The sequence below is a fragment of the Aotus nancymaae genome, unplaced genomic scaffold (assembly GCF_030222135.1).
Source record: "Aotus nancymaae isolate 86718 unplaced genomic scaffold, 86718_ANA_hifiasm-v0.15.2.pri h1tg000041l, whole genome shotgun sequence".
In the NCBI taxonomy this organism is placed as follows: Eukaryota; Metazoa; Chordata; class Mammalia; order Primates; family Aotidae; genus Aotus; species Aotus nancymaae.
In genome coordinates, this window is record NW_026988455.1 from 17,055,329 (window position 1) to 17,081,613 (window position 26,285).

Below are 26,285 nucleotides of genomic sequence, written 5' to 3' on the forward strand. Positions count from 1 at the left end.
GGTGGGGAATAGAAGTAAGAGGGCTTGTGCTTTTTGAGATTTGAAATATCACTTCCCTACCCATCTCTTATTTGGGAAAAATAATAAATTATGATCTGAAAAAAAAACATGTAAGAAACGTTTTTAGGATGAAGATGGCATTGAAGTGATTATCTTCCATTCTCTGTAATGGTGATGAATCGACAGTCTGGCATTTGTAGAGGCAGTTGACACAGACCCTTTCAGGGGAAAAAAAGGAAACAGTTTTCCAGTGAGCCTTGTCAGGGGGAAGACTGATCGCCGGCAGGCTGGCTCAGACCATGAGGATAGTTCTGAGAGTGCGGGGATGAGGAGGAGCCGGGCTGGGCCTGTGAACCCAGGCTGAGGTAGGAGTGCAGCATTCTACAGGTCCATTCTGTTTTGAGGGTGGACATGAGGTAGCTTATGTGTTGGGAAACGAATACTTAATATTTTTCCTTGAAGTGAGCTAAAGAGAATTACTAGACCTTTCTTCACTCACCGTTGAAGAAAAGCAGTCTAAAAAAAGATGAGGTTAAAAAAGTCTACTTAACATGAGAAATTCAGATATTTAGGGTCCAAGGGAGGGAAGGAAATTCTCCTTGAAAGAATATGCCGTTGGTCCTTTTATGTCAGAATTTTGTCAACAGCCTTTGAGAAAGGTTATCAAAACCTTATTCTATGTTTTTGGTTTAGTTTTAAAAAGAAGCCATTTCCTTCATAGGGAAATAGCCCCGAAGTATCCAGTAAGTCAAACTCAACCTTAGAGGGCCAGACGGGCCCTGGAGGCTTTCCATTCCGTTTCCCAGCAGGAAAACTGCTTTTCAGGGAGAAGGTCATGTTTTCTGCAGATAGTGCCGTCATTTACACAGTTAAGATGACCTTCTTTCTGAACCACGAGGATGTTCAGGCTTGGCCTCCCTCAGAGGACAGTAGGAAGTACTTTACCCCCAGCTCAGAAGAAAGGATTGAGGAGGGGAAGGGGAAATATAGGTGGAATTCTGGCAATGCTGAGCCCCGTCCCAAATGCAGCAAGATGAAATGAGGCCAGGGTGGTGTCCCCAGAACACTGAAGGGTGGGGAAGGAGTCTGGTGCAGACAACAAGGACTGCTCAAGCGGAAAAAATGAAAGGGTGGGAGAAAGAAGTGCCACCCCCTACATGGCTGCTATTGTGCATTCCTTCGGGCCCTCACAGGCTTTTATATTTGCATAAATGGGCCCCCTGTGAGGCTTCCACACTGGGACAGAACAGCAGGCAGGTCCCTGGACAGTGGAGGCTTTTTCTTCATGAATAATCTCACTGCAATTTCGAAGCCATTCGCTTGTGGAAGCGTCCTGGCTGGAGTCTGCCCTCCAGTCTCTGTAAGGACGGGCACGTCTGTCTCTCTGGCTGCAGACCCTGCCCATGCAAGCTTGTCCTCGAGCCTGTTTATAAGGCCTGAAGTTACTTCTGTTTTGTTTTAGCCCAAAGGGTGAACTGCTGCCAGCAGTATGTCTGGAATGTTATTTACTTGGTACATTTCTGTGGCTTTTCTTTGTAGCATTGCGCATGCCAGAGCCATTTACTTGAAAATGCCAGGTTGCAGTTTGTCGTCTCAACGGGGTGACTTTCCCAGTTAGGGGAGTTTAGTTCCTGTGTCTCTCAGTTCCTTCCTTCCTTGTCCTTTTTTTCCCCCCTGAGTTAGTGCTCTGAACAATATCGTTGGTGCCTGTTGCATTGCACCGCTTTGTCCTGAGTGCCCCAACTCCACTTGTAATTTCTGGGGTTTCTAGTGTCCTCTGCGGAGCACCTGGCAGATGCCTCTTCATTTGCATGCCTGCCCTGTTATTACTTCACATGAAAGCTGTCTGTTTTGGCAGACATGACTACCACGATTGCAGTTGAGCTCTCTGAGCTGAATGGGTGATGTTGTGTAAGGGAACTCTAGGTGGGGTTTTCTCTAATGGGGGCTGTGGGAGTGGAAGAAAAACCTGCGAGCAGTCTTGGCTTGTGCTGAGTCGACATGATGGCAAACAAATGACTTTTGAAAGGAGGAACCCGTGTGTACAGTTTCCTAATTTGGAAGGTTTCACAACTGTTTTTGTTCAACTGATGGAGGAGAGATTTTTTAAGAGCGAATTCTTCATTAGGAAGACTGTAAACAAGTCCTGGAAAAGATAATTGCTGAAGGGGGAGGCATGGAAGGTATTTGATGGGCCTTTTCTTTCATCAGCTCCTCTGTTTCCCATTTCATCTGTGCAGTTTTAATGGTGGTATTTTGGGTTTTAACACAGGTATGGAAAATGAGATTAGATAAATCTCCCTGTCTGGTGCCAGTCCTGGGGCCGTTTGCACACCTGGGTGGGTTGACTCCCTGCCTTCTTTCTCTCTCTCAGCATGATTTTGTTCTGTCATGTGAGTCCATAAGCACCTGCAGACACGATGGAAAGCTTGGCATTACACAGGCTCGCCCTTTATTCGGGCCTCCTGGAAACCTCACCCATCCCTGGCACCTGCGCGTTTGTTAACATCATAGCCAGCTCCCATGTGGAATGGAAACATTTTTGCTCCATTCTTCTTGTTTTTTTCTGTCCTTCTGCATGACTTCTCAATTTGTTTGTAAGCTGCTCAGATGTTTGGCTGAAGGGTCTTCTTTGATCACGCTCCTGAGAGCATGGGCTTCACACTGTCACACCTGCTCTTCTTTTAGAGTCCAGATTTCAGAGTAAATGCTTCCATTGCCTTGTAATTTTTTTCTGAGTGTAAAACTTTGGTGCATGTTACTTATTACAGGTAATAGCCATTTGATGATGGAGACAACTGCTTGGCAGAAACGGCCACCTGAACTGCAGCCAGAAACATAAACTGCCACTTTATTTATGTCTGAAAGCATCTAAGCCGCAAGCCTATCAGTCATGATCTAGCATGCACACGATAATAACAGGCTCGCCAGGCTAGGCATGCTGCCCCATGGGATGGCCACAAGGACAGGCTCTAACAAGACACTGTGCATTTTCTCCCCCATTATCCACAGCCCACACATCGTGTTCCTCTCTCAGAGCATCTTGACAGGAAGGAGCCATCTCTGTGGGACCCGCCTCTGCCATGAAATTGCCCACGCCTGGTTTGGCCTAGCCATCGGGGCCCGTGACTGGACGGAGGAGTGGCTGAGTGAAGGCTTTGCCACTCACTTGGAGGATGTGTTTTGGGCTGCGGCACAGCAGGTGGGTTAAAGTGACCCTAAGCATTTCACTATCCAGAGTCAAATTCTGTTTCTAGTCATTCATTCATCCAGCACCTATGGACTGAGGGCCTACTATGCAGGAGGCACAGATTTTGCTGGGGAGATGGCTGCATAAACAAGAGAGGGAAGCCCCTTCTCCCCACAGGATTTACAGTCTAGAGATGGGAGAGAGAGCAGACAAACAAGTGAATCAGAAATGGGTCAAGTGGTGGAGTACCGTGAAGAAAAATGAGCCCCCATAGAGGGGCAGTGGATTCTGTTTTAGAAGGTAGCAAGAGAAGGCCTCTCTGATTAAAGGAGATAATTGAGCAGAGGTGTGAAGAAAAGGTCGTGCTATGGCATACTCAGGCACTTCTTTGTGGTTGTAATTGTGGTGATGTGTGTGTGCGTTGTGTGTGTGTGTGTGTTTTAAATAAAGAGAGCAAAACGTAAATCCAGAGTCATCTCAGATGTCTGCTCATAAGTAATGAATGAAGAATGAAGCAGGGGTGGTATAGATTAGGGAATGGCGAGGACTATGGCAAACTGACAGCTGCTACTCAGCTCTAACCAATTGTCACGGTGAAGGGAGGAGGGCCCAATATAACCTACGCTGTTAAATAGCTTTTTAAGGTAATTTATAAATCTGGATTTTTATCTGAAGTTTACTAATTATTAAAAAATACTCCTCAAGACAACCATAGGTGCACACGCTCCCAGTTTGCAACTTCTACTTTAAAACTTGGCCACCAGTTCTTTTTTTTTCTTTTTTTTTTAAAGATGGGGTTTCACCATGTTGGTCAGGCTGATCTTGAACTCCCAACCTCAAGTGATCCGCCCACCTTGGTCTTCAAAGTGCTTGGATTACAGGCGTGAGCTCCCACGCCTGGCCAGCCACCAGTTTTTTTTTTTTTTTTTTGTGACAGAGTTTTCCTCTTGTCACCCAGGCTGGAGTGCAATGGCATGATCTCGGCTCACCGCAACCTCTACCTCCTGGGTTCAAGCTATTCTCCTGCCTCAGTCTCCTGAGCAGCTGGGATTACAGGCATGCACCACCACACGCGGCTATTTTTTTTGTATTTTTGGTAGAGATGGAGTTTCTCCATGTTGGTCAGGCTGGTCTCGGACTCCTGACCTCAGGTGATCCACCCGCCTGGGCCTCCCAAAGTGCTGGAATTGTGGGTGTGAGCCACCACTCCTGGCCTGACCACCAATTCTTTTTTTTTTTTTTTTTTGAGACGGAGTTTCACACTTGTTACCCAGGCTGGAGTGCAATGGCGTGAACTCGGCTCACTGCAACCTCTGCCTCCCGATTTCAGGCAATTCTCCTGCCTCAGCCTCCTGAGTAGCTGGGATTACAGGCATGCACCACCATGCCCAGCTAATTTTTTGTATTTTTAGTAGAGATGGGGTTTCACCATGTTGATCAGGATGGTCTCGATCTCTTGACCTCGTGATCCACCCACCTCGGCCTCCCAAAGTGCTGGGATTACAGGCGTGAGCCACCGCGCCCGGCCCCTGGTCACCAGTTCTAATGAGGATAATTAGCAACTAAACTGCTTTGTGCTCACTTTCAAGTTCCTAATATTTGGGTCACTTTTTTCCCTCCGTCATCCCTGCCACTTATACACTAGACTATTTAGCATTTTCCAAAATTCCCAAGTTTGTGCATACCTGCATGATTTTGTTCAAGGTCCTTTGTTGAAGTCTTACTTATTTTTCACTAACCAGCTGGAGGTCACCATCTCTAGATAGCCCAGACTGACTACCCGACTCACATTTCAGCACTAGCCACCTATACACTGTGGGTTCTCACAGTGCTTGGTGCTTACCTGTTTCCTCATTTTGTTTTTTCCTTTTCCTTCTATGTCATTTCCTTGTCCTCACACCTGGACTATGACTGCTTTAAATTGGAGCTGGGTCTTGCTTTTCACACCCTGGCTGTGGACCCAGCAGTGGGCACATCAGTGTCTCCTGCCACATGGAGTCTTGTGAGGAGAGGCCACATGGTAGATACAGGAAAGGTGCTGGGCTCTGAGTCAGACAGACCTCCAGTCCTGGCTCTGCCGTTTACCGGCTCTGCGTGTATAGGTAGGTTAGGTCGCCTCCCCAAGCCTCCGTTTCCCTGTCTGTAGAATGGATACAACAATGCTGAAGCTTGCAGGGTGAATGGGATCAGGTATGAATGAGCTTAGCACAGCGCCTCACATGTGGAGAGTGTGCAAGAAATCCCTGTTCCCTTCCTCTTTGTGCTTCCCTCTGCCTTATACACAGACACTCAGCAGGGGGTGCCTCTATCGCCATCTCTTCCCTGGAGTGCTTCCCTTCTGAGACTATCAAATTTGTGCTGGTCCTGGCAATTGTAGTGCATTTCAGGCATCTGGTCGTGACACCTCTGTCTTTTATCTCCTGCATCCCCCAAAGAGTGCCCCTCCTTTACCCTTTCCTTTACCGTTTCTACGAGGCCACTTCTTAGTCTGCTGGCTTGATCCTGCCTCCTGACTGATAAGTTTGCTAAAAGAAGTAAACACCAAATATCCTCAGAGTTCCCAGGTAGGGGAGGACAGGTCTGGGCAGGTCCAGAACGCCTTTGTGGAGGTGGTGGCTTACGTTGTGAGCCTAAAGGGACAGCAGGAACTAGGCTTTCTCTGTCACTCCTTTCCCTTAACATGATAAGGGTCAGCCCCCTCATCATCCTTGGAAGTACGTGCAGTAAATCTTTAAGATGAGAAAACATGAACACCCCTGAGGCAAAATGGCCATTCTAGATTCCAGCACAAAGTTTGAGACATTTCCAGAGCACGTCCGCCAGGCAGACCTCTCCCTTGAAGGGTGAGACTGAGGCTATTGCTGGCCCTGGCAAGTGCCTGCCTCAGACCTTCCAGGGACTGGGGGAGTGCCCTGTGGGGCAGGGGTGGGTATGCCACTTCCTGGGCTGCTGCTGGCCAGCAGGCCCCACCAGGGAGCAGGGCATGAGGACTCAGGGTGGCAGTGGTCACCAGGGTCACTTTGCTGCCTGGTAGACTGTGCTCTGCAGCACTGAGTGGTAGGGGGCAGGGGTGGAACGTGGTGGTGGGGGGTGGGTGGCATGTGAAATCCCAACAAGGAGATGGAGACTGCCATCCACTCAGAGAGGCACCACAGCGATTCATGAATCGAGTTAGTCACAAGGTTGGATGGTATAACTTGTCATCAACCTAGAGAAAGTCTAAATGCTTTCACAGACATATTGGTCTACGTGGACTGCCATAATAAATACCAGAGACTGGGAGGCTTAAACAACAGACATTTATTTCTCACAGCTCTGGAGGCTGGAAGTCCAAGACCAAGGTGCCAACAGGGTTGGTTTTTGCTGAGGGCCCACTATCTTCCTGGCTTGTAAACAGTCACCGGCTGCTTTTTCTCTGCGTTCTCACATGGCCTCTCCTCTGTGCATGCGGAGAGAAAGACATCTGTTGGCTCTCCCTCTTCTTATACGAACACCAGCCCTACAGGATTAGGGCCCAACTCACGACTTATTTAACCATAATGACCTCCTTGAAGGCGCTATCTCCAAATACAGACACACCAGGGTCAGGCCTTCAAGACGTCTATTTTGCGGAGACGTAGTTTTATCCACAACAGCAGGCACATGGGGTCTGAGGATCGTGTGGCCTCGGCCAGCTTCCCTGCCCCTTGCTCCCTCCCGGAATGATAGTCTGCTCTGGGCTTGAGCACGTCCCTTGCACATTACACATCTGCCCGGCCCCATTGCCTTGCAAATGCTTTCTTTCTTCCTGAAATTCCTCCTCCCCGACCAACTCCTGCTTCCCTGAGGACCAGTGCTGTCACCAGCATCTCCTCAGGAAGCCCTGGTGGGCAAGGGGGCATCTGGGTTCTTCCTTCGCCTCTCCCATCACCTGCTCTCTGATGTTAGTGTTCCTCCCCCATCTCTTCCTCCCTTGGCTGCTACCCCAGGCCCCATCTGTAACATCCCCAGGGCCAGGCAGAGACTCAGTAAATATCTGTTGAATGAGTTATAAGGAACCTTTAATTTCCAGAAACACCCGTGGATAGACGTCTCCCTCCCCAGTGGGTGCTCTGCTGCCCTCCCTCACAGAGGTCTGGGCCATGTGGCCTGGTGAGCACACCATGGGATGGCAGCTGGTTCTGACTCAGTAGGGCAGAGTGCGACGGCCTCCCCTCCCCTAGAGTGAGTCCAGGCAGCACATCTTCTAGTTACGTGCACACAGAATCATCTGGGCTGCATTAGCAGGCCCCATTGGAAACAATCCTTAACAAAATTGAGGGCTGCGGAAAATCGCAGGTGAACGGTGGGGTCTTCCCCACCCTATGTAGAAAGACAAAGCAGGAAAAAAGGACTGGATGAGATCAAAGTGGAAATGGCCCAAGGGAAGCCCACTGTCTCTAGACCAGGTGTGTGTTGGGGGGATGGGTGGGTTCCAGAACAAGGCGACCTCCGCCAAACTGCCGGCCCAGCTCCACCACCAGCAGCACCAGCGAGTGTGAACGGTGGATTTTTTGTTTTAGGCACTAAGAGGCTCCAGTGGCCCTTAGGTTTCTGATGGGATCATGGTGAGAGCAGCGGGCAGGTTATGGCCTCCCCCATTGAAACAAAGCGAGCCATTTCACCAGGACCACAACGGTGACTGTGTTTTGTGCACATATGTTTGTGTGTCTGTGGCTAAGCAGCTGGACTCCCATGAGGCCTGGGAACAACAGGAGCTGAGGGCTTGCCTGCGCTGGCGTCGCCTCCAGGACGAGATGCGGTGCTCCCCCGAGGAGATGCAGGTGTTAAGGTGAGGCTCCATCCCTTCCTTCTTTCCTTCAAGACACCTCCTGGCCAACTGACTACATCTGCTGTTTCCTTTTTTAAATTAAGTTGGGGTGTGCTTCTTCTCCCCCTAGATGTGATGGTTATGTTCTAAGTCTTTCAGAGTGTGCATTTTGATTTGCCTTCTGACATTTTTCTGGTGACTCTGTTTAGGAAAAAACTAGCATGGGGCCATTTCCGGGGTAAGATCCTTCATTTGAAGTTCTAACAGTCACTTCATGTGGTGGCTGTGGACGTGGTGAGAGTTGGGTTTGGCAGCCTGGCAGACAGTAACCCTATAAAGCCAAAGGGGGAAAAATCTTTAGGAAAATATTGATTTCTGAGTGTTTAGTGGTCACAGATGTATGTGTCAATGGGGCCTTTTGTTTCCACCGTAAGCCAGCAGGAAGCCTGTGCTGCTCTCCCCTGCAGCAGGATTCCACAGCCGGCTCCTGAGTTTTGTTTGTAGACTGTGGCTTGTGGCATGTGCAGGATTATTTCCTGCCATTATTTCGTGCCATTTTCCATGTTTGTCCCTCTCCGCTTTGCTGCTTTTCTTTGCCAAATGGTTATCTGAAAGCTGGTGCCTAGGCTGCGGGAACACTGTGGTTGCTATGGCAACAGAAGCTTCCATTCACCTCCTCTTGACTAGACTCAGGTGCTTGGAACCTGCCATACAACAGGTGAGGAGGGACAGCCATCCAGGAACTGCCCCTCTTCTCACCCGGTCTTAGATGGCTACCCTGAAGGCCCCTCTACTGTCCTGGGCAGAAGCCTGCCTTGGATGGCTCTGCTGTTGTGGTTTGTTTTTAAATGAGCACCCCCACTCCGCCTGACTGTGACTGAAGCTTAATGTAAATGCACCCCAGGGAGGGAGCTGGCTTGGGCTTTTGTGCAGCACTGCAGAACGTCGGGTGTGTCAGGCTGCACCCTTCCCACGGCAAAGTTCCCTGTGCTTACACGCTAAGGTGGCCTCCCAAGTTGACTCATCCATTGTTTCGGAAAAGCAGAGGGAAGTGCAGCAGGCCAGGAGCCAGGAGACCTGTGTTCCCGCCCCAAAGCCACTGTTCCTGCGTCTGTTCCCTAGGCCAATGCTGACTGAGCCAGGCAGGACAGCTACCCCTATGGCCAATGTGGACATGGCCCCTGCTGTCAAGGAGCTTCCACTTAGCAGGGACACGGCTGCATGTACTGGCCGGTCACAGGTAGTGTGCAGCGCTGTGAGCAGACCACTCAGTGATGTCCATGCTAACTGGAGGGCAGCAAGTAAGGAGGTGGGGGAATTTCTCTCTGACCATGAGCTGCCTTGTCCATAGCCTGCCTGAGGCAGGAAAGGCCTTAGTGTGCCTTGAGGACAGAAAGAAGGGCAATGTGGCTGGAAAGGGGACTGAGGGCAGGGCCAAGAGAGGTAGGCAGGAGCCAGGTCACACGAACCTTTCTCCAAGTTTTGCAGAAGCTGCTCCAGGACCTTCAACAGGGAGGTGGCATGATCTGCCCAGTGTTTATGCAGTGCTGCTCTGCTGCTGTGTGGAGAGCACGGCAGGCAGCCGACAGAAAGCCAGGAGGATGGCTGGAGCGTTGCAGTGGTCCTCGCAAGAGGCCCTGGGGAGGCAGTGACAGATGCAAGAAGCAGATCTATTTGAGATGTGTTTTGGCCATGGAACTGGCAGGTCTTTTGTTGATTGAATGTGGAGCAGAGAAAAATGAGTGTATCCAGAATGACTTTGAGGTTTTTGAGTCGAGCAGTTTGGTAAGTGGTGGTCCCATTTATGTGATGGTAAAGACATGGGGAGGAGCTTGGAAGGAAAATAAAGTTTCCCGCTTTACATGGGTTGTTTGTGATGACCAGCAGATATTTAATATTACGAACTTTGGAGACTGCAAGTCAGGAGCTCATTGGAGAGACTGGAACATTCAGCCTATAAAACCCTTTAAATCCTGAACACAGTGAAATCCCCAGGGAGAGGGGAAAGTGAGAGAAGAGGTCAGGTGGAAGAGGGGGAGCCAACAAAGGATTCTGGGGAAACCATCATGTGTTTCCCCAGAGAAAACCAGGGCACCAGGGCCGTGGAAGCCAGAAAAGAAGCTGAGGAAAGCAGGTGGGAGTAGCTGATGTTGGATGTTCCCTGGGGGATGAAAAGAGGTAAAAGAAAGGGAAGTGGGACCACATGACTGGTGGAAGAGGAAGCCAGGCTGAAGTGGACAGAGCCAGTGAGTATAGCCAGTGAGGGGTTGTGCTGGATCAGGAAGCAGGACTGGGAAGGTAGCAGAGGGAGACGAGGGCCAGAGAGGTCTGCTTTCAGGTAGGGGGCCCAGGAACATGCTTACCTGCGAGCTGCTTCACTGTGCAAATCCCTTCACCTCTCACAGGTTCAGTCCCTCCAACTAAGGGGTCATCTCCATTCTCCATGTCTCTAAGACCCGTTGATTCCTTTGGTTCTGCATAACCATAGTCGTAAAGTGGGGGGTAGAAGCATCATAATTAATATGAGTTTTGATGAAATGTGTTTCCAACTTGGAAGCAAGTTAGACTGCACCCTGGGAAGCCAGTTCACACATGAGGGGGGCCTTATCTCTGGCTTCCATAGAGTCAACTCAGCCTCTGATGGCCAAGATCTTTTCCTTTGTGTGTGAAGTTTGGAGAACAATCTAGTATTTTTAGACCTTCATGCTAGACAGCTTTTTATGGCATTTGCTTTTCTTTGTCTTAGTATTCAGAAATTGTGTTTGCTAAATTTAGGCTAACCATGAATTGACTACATTTGAAAGGCTTACTGCACATCAGTAAGGAAAATATTGTTATCAGATGCGCTTACAATGAGGAGGAAATGTTTCCGAACCTACCCTGAATTATATAGTCTAGGTTTTGTTTACTCCCATCCCCTAGAATCCTCCCTTAAATGGACACAGAGAACCTAGAAATTATTTTAAGTAAAAGGAAGAATGAGACTTGTAAAAACTGTGTTCTTAGATTTTGTTTTCAATTAGACCTTGGGATTCTATCTTGTTTTTCCTTTTAAGATGCCCCATGGTCTTGAAATGATGGGCCAAAACAATTTAAAAGTCTTGGTGTGTGTCTTGATAGGTTTCCACATGTTGGCAGACACAGTGGAAACTTCTCTTCGGATCTTTGCATCACGGTTCAACATGGTCGACCACTCTCTCCTAAAAACGCTTTCCTTCTTAAAGCACTTTCTCCTCCTGGCTTCTGTGTGTCTTACTCTCCTGAGTTCCCTCTGCCTCTGTGGCCAGTCCTTTCTCACCTTTCTTTGCTGGCAGGTTAACATCTTTACTTCAATGGCCCAAGGCTCAGAAAGACTTAATAATGTGTCTAACCTCCTCTAGCTGATAAAGAGGAGAACAGGGATTCGAACCCAGGGATTGAAACTCTTCTCATTTCCCTATACCATATTCCTGCCTTCAAGGAACTGAGAGAGTATTTAGTTGCATTAAAAAAAAAAAAAAGAAAACTGAGAGTATCTTGAACTCAGGGACATACAGGTCAGGGTAAAAAGTATCCTTGGTCCAAGCATCTTTTGTCTTTTAACACGTGAAGTATGTGTCTTATTATTTTCAAAGATACTGAGCAAAAGGAAAACTCAACATTCTGTTGGTTATAGATAGTGGAGTATTAACAAAGTGAGAACAGGAAAACTAAAATTTTGTTTGCTTCTGACTTACTAATTTTAGTAATTTATAAGAACAGATTTCCATTTGTGACTTTCATGCATCCACTGAGTCATGGGTCTCACCAAATATGTCTTTTTCTTTTTTTTTTTTTTTTTGAGACAGAGTCTTGCTATGTCACCCAGGCTGGAGTAAACGGCATGATCTCTGCTCACGGCAACCTCTGCCTCCTGGGTTCTAGGGATTCTCTTACCTCAGCATCCCAGGCAGCTGGGACTATAGGCATGTGCCACCAAGCCCGGCTAATTTTTGTATTTTTAGTAGAGACAGGGTTTTACCATGTTGGCCAGACCAGTCTCAAACTCCTGACCTCAGGTGATCTGCCTGCCTCGGCCTCCCAAAGTGCTGGAATTACAGGCGTGAACCACCGTACCCAGCCCAGATGTTTATTACATTGACTTTGTTGTGTTTCCTTGGCAACAGATGTGTCTGAGGTTGACTTCCTTGTGTCATTCATTACAGTTTTCTTGTGTTTTCCTAGGCTTCTCAGCCTTCATTGGCTGGAGAGCCTGTTATATGGCTACAGGCTTCTGAAGCAAGGCGATTTGCTCAGTTTCAGAATGTTAGGGCTCACATGAATGAGTCCATGCCTTTTTTCATTTGTTAATTATTAAAGATGTTTTTCCCACACATGAGACCCCAGGGACTCTCCCAGACTATTCCTCTCCTCTCTGGCCCTGGGCAGAACTGTTCCCCAGGCAAAGTCTGATTTCAGTGTTTCTTTCTGCCCTGCCACTGCTCTGCTTTCTCCTGTCATTCATCCCCTGCCTACAAGGTCCCCTCCTGACCTGTGCAGCAGTGGTGGCTCTTGCCAGAAATGCACGGGTGCTTCCAAAAGGCTCACCAGCCTCCTGTCTCCAGGATGCAGCTGGATTCTGGCAACCTCTGCCTAAGTACTTCCAGTTAGCACACTCTGACAGGCCCCAGGGATGGAAGAGCTAAGGTGGGAGGGTCAGAAGGAATCTCTGTTGCTTTTTATTGTTTGTGATTTATTATGACTTCCCTTTTTTTCTGGATTCATTGTTAAAGTCAAGGTCCTGCTGAGAAAAACATTAAAATGTATCGCTTTAAGGAGGTGCTGACAGGCAGGAGTCTATGGAACTCTTAATCTTAGCTGCTGCCTCCACTTTGATACAATGCCGGCATCTTTCTCTAACCTTACTCCTGAATGCCTCAATCCTAGATCACTAAAGCATCCCTTAGTCCTAGGGGAAAACCCCCAAATATGTAACCCTATCCACAGCCAAAATAAAGTCTGTATGCCACCAGTGTTCTGCGAATGTGTATGATGCCTAAGCATTGTACATTCCACTTAAAATAGGAAGGCTTTTTAATTAAGTCTTCTGTGTGTAAACCTTCTCTATATACTTGAAGTTTTCACCTCTAACATTTTTCTCAAAATTTTTATTTCTAATCCCCAAAGAACACAGCAGTCTTTTCTGCCCGCATGTGGGGACACATGTATTCTCAGTGACAGCAGCCTTCTTCGTGGGAAAGCTGCCCTCTTCGGAGAGTCCTGGGTGCAGCCATACACTCACTTCCAGCCCCCGGGTTCACCTTCCTCTGCTGCTCTTCTCTCTCAAGACTGGAAGCCTCTAACATGGGCCATGAATAAATCCTTTCACTCTTCCTGGGTCAGCTTCCTTCTCCCAGGCCGTCAGTGTTTATTCCAGACCTTCCTGTTCCCCTTGCCTTTTCTTGCCTTCTGCTCTGCTGGGACAACTGAGGCTGTCAGCCATGTTCTTCTTTTGATCCTGTAAACGCATCTACATTCGTATCTACCCCGACTTCTCAGATGCCCAGGTGACAATCTGTCTTCCTCAATATGGCTAAAGTTGAATTGCTAGTTTCAGGGTAGAGCTGGAAGTGCATGTGCCTTGACACAATTTCATAAAATTGAACCCTCTCCCCTTGAGGAAGAAGGGGAAGAAGGAGCCAGACAGAATGGGAAAATGAGGTACTCATCACTTTGGACCATGGGCTGGCATTCGTCCCGTCCTTTCAGGGAGGACAGTAGTTCCTTCATGGGCACCCACAGGCATGATGATGGTGACTCAGCCTAGAATCACCATCCAGTTACCTTTGTGTGCCGCTGGAGCACCAAGGAGCCTTCTCTTTTATGGGATTACCTGGGTGGGGTCTTGTTGCTTACCAAGAAGGGCAGGCAGTCCTTTTTAATTCTCTTGATGCAAGCCAAGCATATCCTTATATTTTAACATGTCATTCATACCTGAATTTAATTAGCTACATTTTTATTGATTCATACTGTCTTATTTTTAAATTGAAAGCTTGCAGGCTTCAAAAATGAGTCTGGTAATTAGAGAGGAAAATCTCAGTTTGATCTGCTTTGGTGGGGGCAAGCTCCAAAAGGGAATTGTCCTGGGGCCCCTGCCCAGTGCACCAGCCACCAGAGGCCTTCCTCCACCAGGACCTGGCTCTGTTGCTACCCCTGTCCTCTGTCCTTAGCCTTCCCTCCCTTCCCTAACTATGCTCACACACTTCTCCTATCTTTTTTTTTTTTTTTTTTTGAGGTGGGATGTGGCTCTGTTGACCAAGCTGGAGTTTAGTGGCATGGTTTTGGCTCACTGCAACCTCTGCCTCCCAGGCTCAGGTGATCCTGCTGCATCAGCCTCCCAAGTACCTGGGACTGCTGGTGCGAGCCACCACACCCAGCCTCCCTCTCCTATCCTTAATAATCTCTGCTTTAAATGCTGCACCCTTTTCTATTATCAAAACACTTGTTTCCATTCCCAGAGCTCTTAAAAACTCCCAGTCCTCTAGAATCTGCTCTCTGCTCTCACCAGTGTAGGGAAACTGTTTTTCCCTTGGCTCATTGTGCCCTGACAGTCACTGGATTCTGGAAGCAAATTTTATTGTTAATCTTATTAGACTCCTCTGTTTTGTTTGGTACTGTTTGACAGCTTCTTCTGGAAGTTTCTGTCACTGGCTTTTGTGGCAGTCCCTAGCCTGACTCCTCTTTCCCCTCTGCCATTCCTCCTCCATCTCCTTTGAGGTCTCTGCCCTTTGCCCACCTGTGTCTTCAGGGCTGGTCTTCCTCAGGGCTTCCACACTCAGCTGCTCATCCTCCCAGAGAGGTCTCACCTAAACCCCTATCTTAGGTGGGATTCCCCAGGCGCAGACCCTGACGCAAGGCATAGGGGAAAGAGATTTATTAGGAAATGTTCTGATACAGTGTGGCTCTGTGTCCCCACCCCAATCTCATGTTGAATTATAATCCCCAATATTGGAGGTGGGGTCTGCGGGGAGGTGATTGGATCATGGAGGTGGTTTGTCATGGTTTAACACCACCCCCGCTTGGTGCTGTGGTCACAATAGTGAGTTCTCATGAGCTCTGGTTGTTCAAAAGTGTGTAGTACCTTCCCCTACCAACTCTCCCTCCTGCCCCAGCCACATAAGATGTCCTGCTTCCCCTTTGCCTTCTGCCATAATTGTAAGTTTCCTGAGGCCTCCTCAGGAGCTGAGCAGATGCCAGCATCATGTTTCCTGTATAGCCTGGGGGAACCATGAGCCAATTAAACCTCTTTTCTTTATAAATTACCCAGTGTCACGTATTTCTTTATGGCAATTCAGGAACAGACTAATATATGTTCCCAGGAGGTGGAAAGGGAAGGGAAATGGAAGTGAGAAGAAGAGGAGGCCAAGCCAGGGTGCCATGACATCAGGCCAGGTCATGTAGGGTTACTCTGGAGGAAGCATGGGTCACCCTCAGTTGTTCCATCAGGCAGTGGACCCCACAGAATGCATGTGACCCTGCACTCATCTCATTGGTTGGAAAAAGGTACAGTCCCAGGTGCTTCTGTTTCTGTGTGTTCATGGGAAAGACAGGCTCAGGCAACCTCAGGGCCACCGCTGAGTCTCAGAGAGCGTGCCAAAGGCTACTGTGTAGATGGGTGGGGTGTGTACATGGCCGCCCATACCCCCTTCTAAGCCAAAGGCAGGTAGCCTTGCTGTCTCTAAAGATCAATTGTGAATGCTTAACTCCCCATTGACATCTCTCCTGGTTACCCCACAGGCATCTCTTACTGGTCATCCCCTCTACCCCGCTTCATCTGCTCCCCTCCTGTAGTGTTGAATTCATCGCTGGGGGCACAGATCCACCCACAGCAGGGTAGGAGCCTGGGAGCTCCAGCTCCTGCCTCTCCTTCACTCCTCCCCTGGGAGCCATTGCCACCAATTTCATCTCCTAAGGTTTTCCTCAATTCAGCCCCTCTTCTCCACCTCTACTACCACTCTCTGTTCACCACTTGCTCGTAGCAGTCCAACAGCCCCAAAGTGTTTTATACTTCTGGTCTTGCCCTTCCTCTCTGTCACCAGAGAGCTCTCCTTCAAACACCTCATGGTTCTGCCACCTCCTTGCTAAAACTCTCCAAAAGCTTCCCGTCACCTGCAGGAAAATCTTCAAGTCCCTGCACATCACCTCTGTTCCCCCGTCTCATCTCTTGTTCTTTGCTTTACCCTCTAGGTAGCTCAGAGACCCCTACTGTGGTAGTCAGCTTGGGCTGTCATAGTAAGATACCGAAGGCCAACAGAAATTTATCTTCTCATAATTCTGGAGGCCAGCAGTCCCAGATCAAGGTGTTGACAGATTTGGTTTCTTCTGAGGCCTCCGTCCTTGCCTTGTAGTCACTGAGGAGAAAAAACAAACTGTTTTTCATCTGCTCTCACCCCGCACCCATCAACACAGAAGACTTCTGTGACCAAACGTGTGGAAGGTTTCCCCACACACCAAGCAAGCAATGACTTCTGTAGTGGACACCAGCTGGGAGCCCTCTAATTCACTTTAATTCTGACATCGTCCAGATCATCAGATCCCACGGAGTGAGGGCTCAGTCCTGTAAGACTGCCCTCCACCTCTGACGCCAGTCATACACCCCAGGTGGTCCACCCTGTGCTTTTGACCAACCAGCTATGGATTGGGGTTCCCATGACTGGCGCTTTGGGTTTATTAATTTGCTAGCTCAGCTCACGGAACTCAGGGAAACACTCACATTTACTCATTTATTATAAAGATATTACAAAGGATACAGGTGAAGAGATGCATAGGGTGAGGTATGAGGGAAGGGGCATGGGGCTTCCCTGCCCGCCGCAGATGTGCCCCTCTCCCTGTGTTCAGAAGCTCTCCTCACCTTGTCCTTTTGGGTTTTCATGGAGATTTCATTATACAGACATGATTCATCAAACCATTGGCCTTTGGTGGTCAACTTGACTTTTACCCCTGTTCTCCCTGGAGGTTGGGGGATGGGGGCTGAAAGTACCAACCCCCTAATGCTGCCTTGGTCTTTCTGGTGACCAGCCCCTCCTGAAGCTACCTAGGGCTGCCAGCCACCCATCAACTCATTAGCATACAAAGGCATAATTGTGAAGACCTAGAGGATTTTAAGAATTACATGACAGGAAATGAGGACAAAAACCAAATATACACTCCATTTTGTGACAGCCACCTTCTTGCTGTGTCCTCACGTGGCCTTTCCTCTGTGTTTGCACATCTCTTATGTCGCTCTGTATGTCTTAATCTGCTCTTCCTAAAGGACACTAGTCACATTGGAATAGGCCCACCCCGACAGCCTCATTTTAACTTAACCACACCTTGAACCCCTCAACTGCCCTATCTCCAAAGACAGTCATATTCTGAGGGGGATATGGCTCCAACATATAAATTTGGGGGAACCCAATTCAGCCATAGCTCCTGCCATCTGTCTGCTCTTTCTTACCTCCATGCCTTTTAAAAATGCTGTCTTTATTTAGAATGTCCTTGCCTTGCTGTATAATTCCATATCATTATGACTCAGCACAGATTTCATTGCCTTCCCAAAAAGCCTCAGACCCTATCCTAACATAAGCTGCCATCTCTCCTCTGTACTCCTAGGCTATCTTCTCTGTCCCTCACTGTCCCTCCTGGCTTATTCTGATTTCCTCAGCCTGGCTCGTACCCTCATGTCCGCAAGGCTCTGGAGCTGGGCCCATCCCTTTCCCTGCTGCCACCCTACCCTGGGGACCATAGAAGGCATCTGCTCCTGTCTCTTTACCAACTAGAACATGGAAACACCCACCTCCCCTCCCCTCCTGATCTTACTACATGATTCGATCATACTCTTTATTTTTACCATATTAAATTGCCAATATTTGACTATTTTTGCTCTACAAAAACAATTTCATATGGTCCAACCTAATACATATTTCACTTGTGACCCTCAGACTTTTGCACCTAGAGACTATGTCTTGTTTCTCAGTGCATCACAGTGCTTGGCACTGAGAGGGTGCTCAATAAGTGTTGAAAAAATGACTCTCATAGACATGATCTCTGTCCTTGAGGTTCTTTATACATTATTTGGAGAGCTGAAATACTGATCACAAGATAGATAGATAATCCCAGGCTACCTTCTCAGAGTTCTAAGAACTGAGAGTTTTTGGCAGGCTTAGTTGGAAAGGGCTGCGGGGAGATGTGAGGCTTGAGCTGGGATAGTAAGAAAGGATACCACTGAGACTGGTGAAGAAGCAGAGGGAGAGGAATTCAAGGAGCAAAGCCTAGTAGGCATAAAAAGGAATGGATTGTGGAAGTGGACATTAACATGAGAATGGCCTCGCTGGAGAGGACAGCCATGAAAAGAACCTGTGAGACTGAGGGTTGGCCAGGCAAGGCTAGGCTAAGTCATGGAGCTCCTCAGATGCCAGATTCAAGAACTTGCATGTAATCCTCTGGGTAATGGTGTGGTATTTTAAGTTCCAAGAATGACATAATGAAAATAGAGTTCTGGGAAGGTTACCCAGCATTTGGGATAACGTGTGATCAAAGAGAAAGAGTCTAAAGAACAGATGGAATCAGGTGGCTGTGTGAGGAACAAAGGCATAAGTTCAGAAGACTTTGGTTGGCCTAAGGATCTGACTCAATTATTCATTTGCAGCTATAAAAAATGGATTGAAAGAAGGCTTCTGGTAATACAATGTAAAACCATCCCAGTTGTGTGTAAGGATTGACCCATCAAAAGAAAGGTTAAATTGGGGGATTCCATGAAGTTTGTGAGGCTTTGAAAAGAGGAAAAGACAACAGCCCATATTCCTCCTTGGCCAATATCTGGTTGATTCTGCCTGGTGTTAGGGAGGCATCATCTGAGGATGCAGGCTGAGCTCCGCCCCAGAGCTCATCCGCCCTCAGTCCTAACCCAGGGTGGTAGGATGGGGTTTGCGAGAATAGCTGCCTGCATGAGTTCTGACTCTACTACAGGTTGAACATTTCTAATATGAAAATCTGAACCAAACTTTCTGGGCACCAACATGACACCACTAATGGAAAGTTTCATATCTGATCTCGTGTGATGGCTGGTGCCAGTTGAAACTTGTTTCATTTACAAAATTATTTTTAAAATGTATAAAATTACCTTCAAAATCCCAGGATGCTTAGTCAGCCTTGTGGAACTTGAGGATACAAACAGCTGGTTCTTAGTATCCAGGGGCTCCACATCCCTGAGCACTGTATTTTCAATCTGAGGTTGGTTGAATATGCAGTTGATTGAATCCAAGCATGGAGAACCTGAGGATTTGAGGACCAACTATATATGAAACAGAAATAAATTTGTACTTTGACTTGGCTCCTGTCCCTAAGATATTTAATTCCTTGCAGATATTCCAAAATCCAAAAATATTGGATGTCTGAAACACTTCTGGTCCCAAATATTTTGGATACAGGATACTCAGCCTTTATACACGTTTGCTGTGTGGCCTTGAGGGAGTTAACCACACTTAGCTTTAGTCCTCTTAGCTGTAAAACAGGGATAACACAATAGTTTCTACCTTATAGGTTGGCATGAGGAATAAATGCAATGAAAACATGCAGACCACTTAGAACACATATGTTAAGTTGAATCCTAGGGAATTGCTATTTTGGTGGATCTAAAATGAATATTAGCAGGGCCAGGCACGGTGGCTCAGGCCTTGTAATCCCAGCACTTTGGGAGGCTGAGGCTGCCAGATCACTTGAGATCAGGAATTTGAGATCAGCCTGGCCAACATGGTGAAACCCCATCTCCACTAAATACAAAAATTAGCTGGGCGTGGTGGCAAGCCTATAATCCCAGCTACTCAGGAGGCTGAGGCACGATAATTTCTTGAACCCTAGAGGCGGAGGTTGCGGTGAGCCAAGACTGCACTCCAGCCTGGGCAACAAAGTGAGACTCCATCTAAGTAAATAAATTAAATTAAATTAAATTAATATTGACACTTTCCTACAGTTCAGGTAAATACTTAACACATGTTTAATGCTGTCATCTGTGTCCTCTGGCACTCGGAAGAGGTTTGTCAGACAAGTGGCAGAGGGCACAAGGATGCAGTCCCTGCAGCCAGCCCCACTGTCCTTCCTGGCATATTCTCATTTCCTCAGCCTGGCTCGTACCCTCATGTCCCCAAGGCTCTGGAGCTGGGCCCATCCTTTTCCCTGCTGCCACCCTTCCCTGGGGACCACACAAGGCATCTGCTCCTGTCTCTTTAACAACCAGAACGTGAAAACACCTACCTCCCCTCCTGACAAGCATAACTGGTTGGAATGTTCAAAAAATTAATTTTACTAATTGTTAAATATTAAAAAAAAGAAAAAGTGCAAGAATGCCTGGTTATACATGTAGAGCATAGACTTAAAAGGAAAAGGTCTGAAAGTTCCACAGAGATGCTCAGGCAAATCACTAGAGGTAAGAATTGAATGAGCAGCACTTCTAAGACTACCCTCCTGGAACCTACATCCAGTCCAGCCCCACTGAAGGGCGACCCCGTGTCCCCTCTGGCTCATCTCTATAAAGCGCCTTTGGCCTCTGTTCATAATCTCACCACAGTCCGGAGTAGAAAAACGTTCTTGGCTTTATGGCCTTCGAGAGTTCCTGCCTGACCATTGGCACTGGCCTGTGCCTATCCTAAGGTCTCAACTGTGTGTCTTGGGATTCCTGCCCTACATCCCTCTATCCCTCAGGCACATGGGATTCCCCTCTACCCCTCCTCTCTGTCTAGTTTTTTTATTTGAACCACATGCACTAACAAGCAAGCTGTGAAGAGAGTTTCTATCTGTTCCTGATGGGATGATGCTATACTCTATGCCAGCATTTTCTGAAAAACTTTAGAGCTTTCAGCTAGTCAGAAACAGACTCTGCCCTTTCCTGTTTCAAAGGCCAGCTCCAGCTGCCTGAGCTGCCCACTCAGTTTGTTTCCTGTTAGAGGGACACCCTTAGCTCTCAGCTCTTTTAAACAGCAAAGATGACAGACATGTCCTGAATAACTGAACTCAAATAACCTTCCCTCTTTATTTTTCCAGAACATTCCCTGGTTACTCATCACTCAGGCATTCTTTCTAAGGGGGATAGACTTCTCCATAGATCCCTAATATACATATTTACAGAACTTGGTGTTTCACTTTTGTAATAACGTTTAGTAGGGTCTTTATATATATGTGTGTGTGTGTGTGTGTGTGTGTGTGTGTGTGTGTGTGTGTATATATAAACATGAAAAAGCAAGGCAGTTCATAATTACTGGTTAACTTTTGTTAATTTTTTTTCAAAAATTAAAGTACATAGTAAGAAAATTCAAACAGTTTAGAAAAGCATAAAATTCCATTTACTACCACTATAGTCCCTTACCCAAAGATAATTACTGCTACTGTTTTCTCGTGAATCTTGGGAAAGTAAATTTCATAAGTATACATGCATACTTCCATATTGCTGCTCTGTGTAGCACTGATTCATTATAATGCTATTTGACTATAAAATATTTTCTAGAAAATTATTCATGTACATATGCCAATCTATAATAATTCACTCTTATTTTGCTTATCCTAAGGATATCTTAGGCACTTAGCCAATGGGAAGAGTCACTATGTACATTACATGCTCAGCTAATGAGCGTTAGTTTCTCATTCAGAAAAACTTTTTAGTGAGTGCCTTCTCATGTAATGCAAAATTGACTTTGTTCCGCAAAGTATTTGCTTACTTCCATTTTCCTACCATTTAGTTTCTGTTTTGGCCAACAGTTTTGATCTAGAATGAATGACAGAAACCGTACAGGTATTCTGCTGGACCTGGCTGCACAGACATGAAAGAAGAACACCCTGCTGGATGTTACACTTAGTTTTGCAGGAGTTCTTGCCCCTTGCAAGTCAGAATAAGAAACAGGAACTGTGCTATTCAACATTGTACTGGAGGCTATAGCCAGGGCAGTTCGGCAAAAAAGCGAACTACAAGGTGTCCAGATTGGGAAGGAAGAAGTAAAATTGTCTCTATTTGTAGAAATAATCTTATGTGGAGTAAATCCTAAGTAATCATCCAAAAAATTATTAGAGCTCATAAACAAGTTCAGTAAAGTTATAAGATACAGGAGCAACACACAACAGTTAGCTGTATTTCTTACACTAGCTAAGAATACTGTGAAAATTAAATTATGAAAAATTCATTTACATTGCTTGTACCCAGGAGGCAGAGGTTGCAGTAAGCCGATATTGTGCCACTGCACTCCAGCCTGGGGGACAGAGTGAGACTCTGTCTCAAAAAAAAAAAAAGAAAGAAGAAAATCATTTACAATAGCATCAAAGATAATGAGGTCTTGATTCAATATGGATCAAAGACCTGAATATAAAAGCTAAAATTATAAAACAAACAGAAAAAAATGTAGATGTAAATTGTCATGATCTTGGATTAGGCAATAGTTTCTTAGATACTAGATACTGAAAGCATAAGCAACCAAAGGGAAAAAGAATCAGTAAATTGGACTACATCAAAATTAAAAACTTTTGTACGACAGAGGACTCCATTAAGAAAGTAAAAAGACAGCCTACAAAATGGGAGGTAATATTTGCAAATTGTATATCTGATAAGGGACTTGTATTCAGAATATATAAAGAACTCTTACAATTCAACAATAAAAAGACAAATGACCCAATTAAAAAATGGTCATTCTGGGCCAGGCACAGTGACTCACGCCTGTAATCCTAGCACTTTGGGAGGCCGAGGTGGGTGGATCACTTGAGGTCAGGAGTTCGAGACTAGCCTGGCCAACATGGCAAAACCCTGTCTCTACTAAAAACACAAAAATTAGCCAGGCATGGTGGCGTGTGCCTGTAATCCCAGCTACTCAGGAGGCTGAGGCAGGAGAATCGCTTGAATCACTTGAATCCGGAAGGTGGAGGTGAAAGAAAGAGAGGAAGGGAGGGAGGAAGGGAGGAAGGGAGGGAGGGAAGGAGGGAAGGGGAAAGAAAAGAAAGGAAAGGAAAGAAAGAAAGGTTAATCTGGCTGGGTACAGTGGCTCATGCCTATAATCCCAGCACTTTGGGAGGCTGAGGTGGGCAGATCACTTGAGGTCAGCAGTTCCAGACTAGCCTGGCCAACATGGTGAAACCCTATCTCTACTAAAAATACAAAAAATTAGCAGGGCATGATGGGACACACCTGTAATCCCAGCTACTCAAGAGGCTGAGGTAGGAGAATTGCTTGAACCTTAGAGGCAGAGGTTTCAGTGAGCTGAGATTGCGCCACTGTACTCCAGCCTGGGCGACACAGTGAGACTCCATCTCAAAAAAAAAAAAGTTCAATTAAAGTTGACCTTTCTCCAAAGAAGATACACAGATGACCAATGAGCACATACGATGCTCAACATTGTTGGCTATCAGGAAATACAAATCAAAACCACAGTGAGATACTACTTCATACCTACTAGAATGGCAACAATGAAAAAAGATAGTAACAAATATTAGTGAGGACTTAGAGAAATTGGAACCCTTGTACACTGTTGGTAAAATGGTGCTCCTGCTATGGAAAACAGCATGGCCGTTCCTCAAAAGCTTAAGCATAGAGTAACCATATAACTCTGCAATTCCATTTCTAGCTAAATAACCAAAAGAAATGAAGAACTCATACTCAAATATTCATAACAGTATTATTCATCATAGCCCAATATGAAAACAACCCAAATGACCATCAACAGATGAATGGATAATCAAAATGTATTATATCTATACAGGGGAATATTAATCAGCCATAAAAAGGAATGGAGTACTGATACTTGCTACAGCATGGATGAACCTTTAAAACATTATGCTCAGTGGAAAAAGCTGGACACAAAAGGCCATGCACGATATGATTTCATTTATGTGAACTGTCCAGAACCAGCAAATCCATAGAGACAAGAAGTAGATTTTTTTTTTCTTGAGACAGGGTCTCACTCTGTCCCCAAGGGTGGAGTTCCAATGGCACAATCATGGCTCACTGCAGCCTTAGCCTACCAGGCTCAAGCAATCCTCCCACCTTGTTCTCCCAAAGTTAGAAGTAGATTAATGGTCAGGGCCTGGGTGGAGGTGGAAAAGTGGATTAGGGAGTGACTGCCAGTGTGTATTTAGTTTCTTTTTAGGGTGATTAAAATGTTCTAAAGTTGATTATGGTGTTGGTTACACGACCTTATGAGTATACTAAAAACCACTGTATGTGGATTACGTCTCAATTTTTTTAAAAAGGAGAGAGATTGATGGAAATCATTTGATGTTTTCTACTGTCTCATAACATCCCTGTAGCCTGGTGTGGTTGATCAGTAATTGTCTGGAGGAGAGATGGGAAAAGAAATTAGAGCAGTAGGCAACTGATGACCTCTGAGCATTAGATGAGGCCCACGGGGCCATTTCCAGAGTTGAATGGATGGAAGACATCTCCATAGGGTCTGTGATATCACAACCCCATGGAATGATAATTCACTCCCAAGAAAGCATCCCTCAAGCACAAGTGTATACACACAAGATTGTGTGTTTTATCCACACCATGCTATACCTCCCATTTTCCTCTTAATAATAGAATCCTGGCTACTGTTTTGTTATCAGCACAGAGAAGTCTTTGTTTTTGTAACTGCTGTGGGTATTCCCAGATTATGAATGTTCCGTTACTAACCATCAAACATTTGTTAACATTGGGCGTCATGGTGGTCATTTCTAGTTCTTTGCTTTCCCAAACAGTGCTGTGGTGAATGGTCTCACACTTACTGTTGGATGCACTGCATGTGAAATGGAAGACCCAAAGAGCATGCTGTGCTGGCAAGACTGAGGAAAGAGCTCCTCTCCCGAGGACTCGTCCTCTTGTGCATCTTGGTATGTGCTAGGCTGAAAACCAGGCGAGCCCTCCACCCCTGCTGCTGCCACCCTCATGCCTAGGGCTGTGCTGTCCTCCAGCGAGGAGGGAAAAGTCCTTCTCCAGCTCCCACGAGCCATCTGCTCCTTGTTGAGTCATCGGATGAGGCGATCCTTCCCATTACCTCAGCACACAGCTCTGCACATGCTGTTAGTGTTCAAAATGGGCTTCAAGCCTCCTCTTGTAAAGTGAAGCTGATGTTTATCTCATTTGCCTCTTTCCGGAAGAAGTCGTGATTTTTTTTCTTTTATGCAATACAAAAAAAGTTTTCCATTTTTATTCTTTCTACTTTTGCTTCCAGTAATTTTCAGGTTCTCTGTATTCCTATGTTCTGAATGTGTGTGGCAGACCAACAGCCTGAGTTATGACTGTGTCACTATGAACACCTTAACCCTGATAGAGGGAGAGGCCCCCGTGAACCCAGCTTATGAGGAGACCAGTCTCGGCACATTGCACAACTCTCCCCTGCCCCAAACAGAACACTGTGAAAAGTACAGTCAAGGCCGTGTACTGCTTGGATCCTGTACTCAGAGTTGATTCTGTCTCACAATGTATGTTTCATACAATTCAGTTAAGCTTCCTCTAAATTATTCATTTAGTTTAGTTTTTTTAAAAATCAAAACCACACTTGATGCTGATTTAGCAAGGACAAAGCTATGTAGCAAACCTCTTGACTCCACTGAATGGATGAATGTTTTCCTTCACATGCTTTAGCTTAAATATATTCCGGGCTATATCATCTCTTAAAATTGTAGATATTAGAGTCAGAAAAGACCTTAAAAGTGATTTTGCTGCCCAGCACGGTGGCTCACGCCTGTAATCCCAGCACTTTGGGAGGCTGAGGCGGGCAGATCACAACATCAGGAAATCGAGACCATCCTGGCTAACACAGTGAAACCCCATCTCTACTGAAAAAAAAAAAAAAAAAAAAGATTAGCCAGGCGTGGTGGCACATGCCTGTAGTCCCAGTGAGCTGAGATTGAGCCATTGCACTCCAGCCTGGGTGACAAAATGAGGTCTGTCTCAAAAAAAAAAAAAAAAAGTGATTTTGCCTAACCTTCCCTGTGCCTGACAGGTGGCTACTCCACTTCTCTACCTGAGTAGTTCTAGGATCCAGATCTCATTGCGCTAGCAGACAGATTTCCTGTGGGAACAGCCTGATCCTGAGAATGGCCCTTCTCAGATTGGGCTATAATCTGCTTCCTGTAACATCTGCGCAGTCCTCTTAGCTCTTATCTCTGGAGTTGCACAGAATGCGCCTTGCTCCCACCAAAACAATCCACATTTCTGAAGACTTCTTTCTTTTCCTGACCTATAGGTCACTTTTTTGGGTGAATTTAGCATATATATTGCATGCCTGGGAGAACGCTTACTTTCTTGGGCTTGGTCCTCAGTCGTTCTCTTTGACAGTGATCTTCTCCAAATGT

The 26,285-nt window shown here is 46.4% G+C and overlaps 1 protein-coding gene and 1 long non-coding RNA gene across 18 annotated transcripts in view; one reads left to right on the top strand and one right to left on the bottom strand.

The window, feature by feature from the left end:
- AOPEP (aminopeptidase O (putative)) overlaps window positions 1-26,285 on the top strand; it is a 358,110-nt gene that overhangs the window by 195,440 nt on the left and 136,385 nt on the right. For 12 of the 17 annotated variants that reach the window (XR_001108893.2, XR_010337006.1, XM_012461952.2 and 9 more), the window contains exons 6-7: window positions 3,013-3,202; window positions 7,894-8,000. The exons of 4 other annotated variants lie outside the window; for them this stretch is intronic. Coding sequence is in view for 11 of the 13 variants with exons in the window: in XM_012461952.2 (XP_012317375.2) it covers window positions 3,013-3,202; window positions 7,894-8,000 (297 nt within the window). In the remaining 2 variants the exon portion in view is untranslated. Of the gene's footprint in view, window positions 1-3,012; window positions 3,203-7,893; window positions 8,001-14,457; window positions 15,260-26,285 lie in introns of those variants that run through there. One more of the 17 variants, XM_064361527.1, reaches the window with a different exon arrangement.
- LOC135268672 (uncharacterized) lies at window positions 6,490-24,827 on the bottom strand. The gene is made up of 3 exons (XR_010337007.1): window positions 24,714-24,827; window positions 14,669-14,843; window positions 6,490-8,310 (listed from the first exon to the last, which is right to left on the bottom strand). It is a non-coding gene; the product is annotated as an uncharacterized LOC135268672 (long non-coding RNA).